This window comes from Maniola jurtina, chromosome 1, assembly GCF_905333055.1.
Source record: "Maniola jurtina chromosome 1, ilManJurt1.1, whole genome shotgun sequence".
NCBI classification, from domain to species: Eukaryota; Metazoa; Arthropoda; class Insecta; order Lepidoptera; family Nymphalidae; genus Maniola; species Maniola jurtina.
The window spans coordinates 5,620,222-5,628,609 of record NC_060029.1 but is presented as its reverse complement, the minus strand read 5'-3'; the positions used below and the strand labels follow the sequence as shown (position 1 = coordinate 5,628,609).

The 8,388-nt window shown below is 36.5% G+C and overlaps 1 protein-coding gene across 2 annotated transcripts; it reads right to left on the bottom strand.

Moving 5' to 3' along the window:
* Positions 1-8,258, bottom strand: LOC123865286 (BRCA2-interacting transcriptional repressor EMSY). 2 transcript variants are annotated; one of them, XM_045906238.1, is made up of 6 exons: positions 8,066-8,258; positions 7,750-7,924; positions 5,211-5,514; positions 4,728-4,899; positions 2,834-4,645; positions 1-2,664 (listed from the first exon to the last, which is right to left on the bottom strand). In XM_045906238.1, the coding sequence occupies exons 1-6, from the start codon at positions 8,124-8,126 to the stop codon at positions 2,189-2,191; spliced, it is 3,000 nt and encodes a 999-aa protein (XP_045762194.1). In that variant the 5' UTR covers positions 8,127-8,258; the 3' UTR covers positions 1-2,188. The 2 variants fall into 2 exon arrangements, with proteins under 2 accessions (XP_045762194.1, XP_045762204.1); XM_045906248.1 differs by having other exon boundaries at positions 1-2,661.
* Positions 8,259-8,388: the final 130 nt, after the last annotated feature.

Below are 8,388 nucleotides of genomic sequence, written 5' to 3'. Positions count from 1 at the left end.
CAGTATACATCAACTTAATGTTACGTTGCTTTTGTGCGATACGATGCTTAAATTAACATTTTGGGATAACTAATTGAAAATCTATAATATAGTCACAACACTTATTAATTAAGCATAAATTAATAAAACTATATTTGCACACTATATTTTTTCATCAATAATAATAAAATTGTATTTTATAACGATTTTTCTGTCTCAGGTAAAACAATGTTCAATTGTGGTTGAATTCCATAGTACCAAAAAGGAAATTAATTTTATTAAGGAGATTAGGTTATAATAACTTATTATATTAATTTATTTAAAAAAAGTTTATATATTTTAGCCCCGATTTGTTTTGACATACTGTACAAAGTACCAGTACAATCTTTTGTACTGGTACTTTGTAATTAAATTTAATTCCAACCCTAATGCAGAATTGAACAGGTTATTATACGAATTTCCCTTGCACCCACTGGCTACTCTCACCGGTAGAAGCCGCTGAGTGCACGGGTAGCTCCCCCAAAAATATACTGTGCTGTTTAAGCATATAAATAATATTATATTTAATTGGTTTTTCAGAAACGGCTCTAAAGATATGTCATATGGATGACATTTAGTATTCAGATAAATATTTAACTTTTGAAATTCATATGAATGTGTGTCTGAGCGAAGCTCGATCGCGCTCAAGTACTGAGTATTTAAGTCTGATTATTCTTTCGAAGAAGAATGAAGAGCCATGATAGCCGGACCGTGGAGCTGTGATATTTTTTTCCCGCGTAAAATGACGCTGTACAACACCACAAAACAAAGTGCGAACGATTTTTGTCGAGTGGTGAGTATTTTAGCTACTAAATTAATAATTGCTCACCTTCGACTAAAATACTAAACAGTTCGAACTAGACTTTATGCCTCTAACATAAGTTGAAAGTGCACCAGTGCAGTTAAACCAAAAGTTTGGTTTCAAAATAAACCAATAAGCATTCTAAATTATCCTTCATTGGCCAATAGTTTTATACACATTGCTAATGATAATGTTATAAAAATTATAAATATACATATTGTATATTTTACATAGTGTAAAAATTACAACTTAATTTCATTAATACGAAAATATATTACACATATAAAATTATGTAAATTGAGCAAATACATAATTATCATAATAGTTCTTTTCTTTCTTGATTAACAAAACTGTATAATGTACGTACCTACTTGTTGAATATTAGGTTACTTGAACTGTTTAAAAAATAGGTAAACGGTGTCCGACCGAATTTTCGGCTTTGGCTTCGGCCACCTTCGGCCAAACCTACAGCTTCGGATAAAATGGCCAGAAGTTTTGGCCGAAGTCGAAGGATTCTAGTGGTTCTAGCAAACGCCGATATATTGTACGAACAGTTGCGAATGCGCGAGAGTGTAATAGAATAGAAAATTATTACGAAGTCTTATTATTTATGACAAGTTCAAAGACAACTGCAGTCAGCATAAATCAAAAAAAACTTTATTCACTTTTAGACTGAATTTCGTTACGAAGCCTTCGGCTTTGATCGAAGGTTGTAGCGATAGCCATTCGGACTCAACCTGTAATCGACCTTTGGTCGGACACTAAAAAGATTTTTGATATGCTTCGACATTCCAGGTGACAACTGGTGCCCAGTACAGAATTCTCGTATTATAATAATGTTGTCTGTATCATTGACGAAAATGCATTTTTTTAAAATACCACGTCAACTACATTTAGTATTAAAATAATTGAAAATTATTTATTTCTTCTCAAATGTTAGAGCTCGGTGTATTAGTATATTTTTGATAACTTTATAAATTATGTTTGACGATTACGGTTAACCGACCGACCAAAACGTAAGGTTAACACGAACACAGTATGTTGAACACGAACAATTTAAACCACATCCAAAATATAATATTAAAAAAGCTGCGCTTTAAAAAATAGGAGTATATTTTCCAAATCATCGATTTTTAACTTTCTAGCCTCATTTTCCTGGTCATTTTTCATTAAAAAAATATATTTTCAATAATATACAAAAAATCACATTTTTACAAACCGCATTGATGCGTGACCTTGAACAATTTGTCCATCAATAAACTCATATTAGTCACTGATCATTTGAAAAAGTCTACTAACTGCGGCAGTCCAACACAAGTTACTGTTACATTTTAAAGAAATATTTTACCCATACGCCATACAACTAGGTTATTGCTCATTTTTGTGTAAAGGCAAAGTTTCACTTACGGGTTGCGAGTCTGCGGAGTTGGCCGAGTCCTCGCCCAGCAGTCGACTCAGCTGGTCGTCCAACACGTCCGCCGCCCGCGCCTCGCGCTTGCCGTCCGCGGCAAACTCGTCGTCGCCCGCCATCAGACTCTCGTCGAGATACGCGAACGAGTCCAGATTGATGTCGGACGTCGTGATCGCCGTGCTGTACACGTCTATCCGCTTCTGTTGCGACCGCGCCTCCGCCACTTTCTCCGACAACTTCGCTCGGGCCTTGGACAGCGCTTCCGACTCCGATTTGTCCAATTTTATCTCGCTATCCTTTACTTTAGTACATTTTGCTTTGATGGCAAACGACGAATCGTTACTGGACGAGCCGTCGTCTTGTAGCTGACTGAGAAGTGTCCTCGTGGTTCGAGCTAGAGCACTTGAATTGCTATATCTGTCCAGGTTATCTACTGAAAAAAATATTAATAAAACCTTGTTATACTATGTAAACGTTTTAATTATGAAAAAATAAATAAAAATCTGTAAATCTTTCAGTTCTTAATCTGGGTAATAAATGATATTGATTAAGAAATATGTATTAATTACTCATGCAGCATTTGTTTTTACTGTATAACTCACCAGGGGGTGTAGCAGTCTGTATCCTCTGAGCAGGCAAGTGCTGGATCTTCGTCTCATGGCTATCGACGATGTATTCATTTTCACTATCGCTCGACATGCCGAGATCTAAATGTAATGAGTTTAATTTATCAACTTCTTTACTTTTCCCGGACGTTTCCAAGTCGAGCTCCCAATCGGTGACGCTCGACGTATCTTTTATTTCGACGCTTTTACTAAAGCTAGATTTATCCTTAACATTTTTGTCCATTAAGCTTAAACTAGATTCTTCTAGATGCTCTATTTCTCGCAAACTCGTGCTGGAATCTAAGCTACTGGTGTTGCAAGTGTCGGGAGTTATCTGTGCCTCGAACAGTACCGGCGTGTCCTGTGTTATCCGTCGCGCGGCACAAGATGTATCTTGCTCGGCGACACACGGCGCGTTAGTGTTTCTGCTCTCCAATATCTCGGACATGGTTGTGGTTCGGGCAGTCTGCTCGTTATTGAGCTCTAAAACTATGACATTTCCCGCCTTGCACCCGTCTACTTGATCTGGTTTCGACGTTTGTAACAGCTTATTCACATTTTTGCCCATAATTATTTTAGAAACGTCACTACCATTTTTAGCGAACGTAAGCGTCTTACTCAGCGTAGCGCCTTTCTGTACGACTATAAGGTTACCTTTCGCGTTCATAGGCCTCACTATAGGGTTAGTGATTTTAGGAGAAGAGACCGTCGGTAGACCTTTCACGGGTACGATATCCGCCATATTAGCTGTTTTTATAGGTTCCACTCCGACAATCTTTGCATTTGAAGGCATCGCGTTCACGATAGTCGGTTTCGATACACCAGTTATACCCGTCGGCTTTGTGACTTGAGTATTGAGTTGTGAGCTAACAGTTACCAATTTCACACCAGTGGGTATTCCTTTGAAGTGAAAGAGCGGGAGCTGGCCCTCTTTATTGGCTTTTGCCGGCACCACTACCATCTTTTGGCCCGATTTCGGATTCAAAACGAAAGTCTTCGCAGATACTTTAAGGTCGGTCGCCGGTATACCTTTCGGGGTCAGGGCTTCCGACGTTTGAATGCTTCGACTGGATGCGCCACTCGTAACTATCTGCGGGCTGTCTCTGCTCGGTGTGGTTATCGCCGAGGAAGCGATTACAATTTTTGAATTCGGCAACCTGTTTTCTATCGACGCTTTAGATACGACGATCATTTTCTCCGGCGGCAGAACGGAAGTACGAGGTTTCGGTAGGGAGCCGATGACTTTGGTGGTTACCATTTTGCCAGGCGGGCCGGCCGGTCGCAGCATCGGGCTCGCAGATGCGACGGAAGGTCGACTCGTCACGAGTTTTATTTCGTCCGAAGGCTTCTGTATGACTTTGAAATCGGACATATGTACTTTTTTATCAGCTGCGACGTCACCACGCTTTTTGATAATAAGGTGGCAAGGCTTTCTGGCGACGAGCTGCTTGGCGGCGGGCGCGGCCTGCGCGTCGGGCGGGGCCTCGGCCGCCACGCCGGGCGAAGGTTTGGGGATCATGTCGTCGCTGTAGTCGGCCGTCGTCTTGCCGCCCAGTATTGACTGCGCGTAGCTGGCCTGGAAGGAGCCGGGTGGGCCCGAGTAGTCGAGCTGCCCGGACCCGGGATACTGCTTGTCGGGCGATGGCGGCGGCTCTTGCTTTTTCTTTTGTGCTTTAGACGCGGCTCGGGCGCTCTGTTTTTGCGCGCGCGGCTTGGGTGCGGCACGCGGTGCGTGCGGCTGACTCGATTTACTAGTTGAAACTTTACTCACTTGATTGTAAGAATGTTTTGAGTGTCCGGTCGCCTTACCTGCAAAGTGAAGGACCAAATTTGATAATTTTTAAAATATGACAAATAAATATTGTTTAAACAGAACTAAATCTATACATACTCGCTGCCGGCTGAGAGAAGCGTGAATACACTTGTGATAGATTGAGATGCTTTTGATTAGTGTTAACAGGTATGTTTCTCATATTTTTGATTGGTGGTGGTGGTGCTTCGTCTGGTATAGCTCCACTTTCAGGTAATTTTCGTTTGCGGCAAATCAACTCTGTTTCCCAAATCTAAAGGTTCAACATACAAGGATTTCTTAAACAAGTCAAATAAAATCATTATTTATAACAATATTGCTTAGTTGTAAGCAATATTGTTATAAATAATGATTTTATTATATTATATAGATTATATTATATTACAACAAGTTTATTTTAACAATGACTAAAAAAGATATAGAATAACTTGAAAATATCACAAACTTGACATTGGCTAATCAGAGTAATGCCAGATTTAAAGAAAAAAAAAAAAAAGATATACTCATTAATAGTTTACTCTTGTTGTGGATCAAACATAACTTTTTTTCATACAGTTAACTTACTTTTGTAGTGTGATCTTCCATGGCTACAGGGGTATACAACATTTCATCCATAACTTCATTTGTATGGAGAGCAGCCTCAGCAGTTTGGCCCTCGGCATCCAGCATTTCTTCTTCATTAGTCTTTGGAGCGATTAGCTTTTCACTCTCAATTCTATTTTTGATTTCTTTGTTATCGGCGGCCGCTGTCTCGGCGGCTCTATCCGCCAGCTCCGTGTACATGGTCTGCGCGACGCCACGCGGCATGAGCGGCACGCGCCGGCGCCCCTCGCTGATCCATCCTAGAGCTGTGTTAGGACCAGCCAACCTACCAAACATTTCATTCCTTACATTTCTTGTGCTATCAGTCTAGATAATAAGTAAAAAATAAAAATGTAGCATATAATATAAGCAATGTTTTATAAATACTCAATATTTATGTTTATTAAGAATTCTCAGTAGGAAAGGCATTCCGAACCAGTGGTAGATGCTTTTGACGATTCAAAAGTACTTGTAAAAGTCTAATTGAATAAAAATATTTTGAATTTTGAATGTGGCGTACACCGCTTGCAATTTTTACTCAAGGCATATGCAAAAATCTGCCAGTTATTGCTATCTCTATTTGGTTGACGCAGGTGATCTATTTGATTATGTATCATATAATCAAAGTGTGAGCTAGGTATGATAGAAATAAAAAAACCGGCCAAGTGTGAGTCAGACTCGCGCACTGAGGGTTCCATACTATGGTCGTATTTTTTCTAGATGTTTCACGATATATCAAAAACTATTATAATACAAGTAAATAAAAATCTATTTTATAATATGTTAATTCCTAATGTTTCATAATTATTTCTACAAATTTATAAGGTAAAACGACTTCGGCGGGGAGGGGCAACACACGCACAACAGACGGAAACGTTTAAGTGCGGAAACCAGCCCAGAGAGAAGAAGAAGAAGAAGAAGAAGGTAAAACGATCGATTTCTTTTAATTCGTTTGTTACTACATAGTACATTTTGTTTCTTTGTTATTCTCCACTATGTAGTAAATTTTATAGTTTTCTTACAGTACAGTCAATTTAATATCAGGTGCTTATGTAAAATATTTGTACATGGCAAGTGTAGTGATACTAAAATGAATTGTAATTTCTATGCTAACCTGCATTTGAGCAAATAAATAAATAATGTACAGGTAAAGCCCTTTCATATTATGATACCCCATTTGGTACGTATAGTTATCGTACTTTGAAAATGGAAAGTACTAATTTATTTGTACATTTTGATATTTTTTTTGTGATGTAACCAAAAATTTACAGTTTTTGGATTTTTTTACTTGTGCTGTAGGACCTACCTTCCGGCCAGATTTCATGATTCTAGGTCAACAGAAAGTACCCTATAGGTTTTTTGACAGACACGACACACAGATAGACATACAGACACACAGACAGAGAGACAGACAACAAAGTGATAAAGCTTTCTTTTTTCTTTCAAGATTTCAAAGTACATAGGTTGATAGCTATTTTATTGTTTGAGTTTGACACAATATATTTTACTAAAATCCCAGATGAATGATTACCTGGATGGATAAAATGGTTTTTATAAAAGTTTACCAAATAAATTGATATTTCTCACATATAAATTGATATTTTTGTGAGTAAAATGGTCAAAAATAATATAATAATTAATTACTATATTGTTAAACATGGACTACTGTTAAAATAAATTATTAATTAATTATAAATTCTAATTTATAAATAATTAATATATTTGAATATAATTGAATTTCCTATTAAATTAATTAATTTGATACAAACCATTGAAGTTGACAAATTTTGGCACTAATAAATTATTATTTAAGAACACAAGAACAAAGTGTCTCCCACTAGAAACTCTAAACCATAAACAAAGACCAACTCTTAGGTATAAGTATGTTTATAAGTTTAAGTTAAAATATTATTACTTATAAGCTTCACTTATAGACTAGATCGTAATCTTAGTAGAGAACTGCTACCAGCACTTTACGATCAAGAAAAAAAACTTATATTATTTAGTTATTGAGATTTTATTAACTGTGCTAAATGATTTTATTGCATTATTAATTTTATTACATTTATATACATTTACTATTTTTAGTTAGCATTTAAATATAATAATTTGTCAAGTCACTTAAATACTTCAAAGATTCATATCTTGAAATTAATATGCATTTGAAAATTAAAATAGGGTTAACAAAATATATTCCTATTTATGTATTGTAAGTATAGCGTTTACTGATTATTATTTATAACCTAACATTAATGTATGAGATTCTAATAAAGTATCAAATATGACAAACTTTAAATTTATCTATAGGGCCAAGACAAATCAAGAAATAAAATAGTACAGCATGTCATACTTTATCATAAATTCAGTTAGGAAAGGGTTATAAATTCTGTAGAAATGAATATGAGCACAATGCAACTACAATACATATGGATATTGATAGATTTCAGCCATCTTAAAGTTTGTTGTACTACTGTTTAAAAATAAATCTTGTGCTCAATGCAATATCATATTGTAAGCTTACTGTTCTGCAATGGTAGCTAAGAGCTCGTCATTAGAGACGCGACGCGCTTCAGCATTGTGGCGATCGCTGCTTATATGTAAAACGGCGCGTAGTTCCTCGAGCAACTTTTTTCTGTTGTCTTCTAATTCCCCTTGTGCTCTGAACACAGTCATCATATTCGAGTAGGCTTCTAATTCTACAAGAAAACAAAACATTCATGAAAATGAGACATTAATGCAGTCACAATTAGCAACAATACAAGTTGCATCGCTCTAAGCATTGTTGAAGAAAACCATAGGAGGGAAAACGAATGCCATTTATAAGACTAAATATATACCGAGTCTTCTAAGCGTCCGTCGACATTCGTCGCGTGTCATATTAAGAAGTATAGGCCACATGTTTAATCCTTAATCCATAACACTCATAAAACTGTATTTATTTGAATGATTTTAACCATATTTTATTAAAATAATCTACTGGGAAATATCCATACTGTTTACTTCAAACTAGGGATAACCGATTCATGTAAATACGAGTACTCTTCCGATACGTCTAAATCGATTTTAGTTTTTACTCGATATTATTTTAGATCGAAGTGTATCGGAGGTATATTTTATCTATACTTCTGTAGTTACCTACATTAAATAAATTTTGAAAATT

What these genes read in the sequence shown, in the direction of transcription:
- LOC123865286 (XM_045906238.1), bottom strand. Translation starts at nt 8,126, where the DNA reads ATGTGGCCTATACTTCTTAATATGACACGCGACGAATGTCGACGGACG. An exon ending in TGGAAGATCACACTACAAAA is followed by an intron (nt 4,900 to 5,210) that starts GTAAGTTAACTG and finishes TTGAACCTTTAG; the next exon opens with ATTTGGGAAACAGAGTTGAT. An exon ending in CTTCTCTCAGCCGGCAGCGA is followed by an intron (nt 4,646 to 4,727) that starts GTATGTATAGAT and finishes TTCACTTTGCAG; the next exon opens with GTAAGGCGACCGGACACTCA.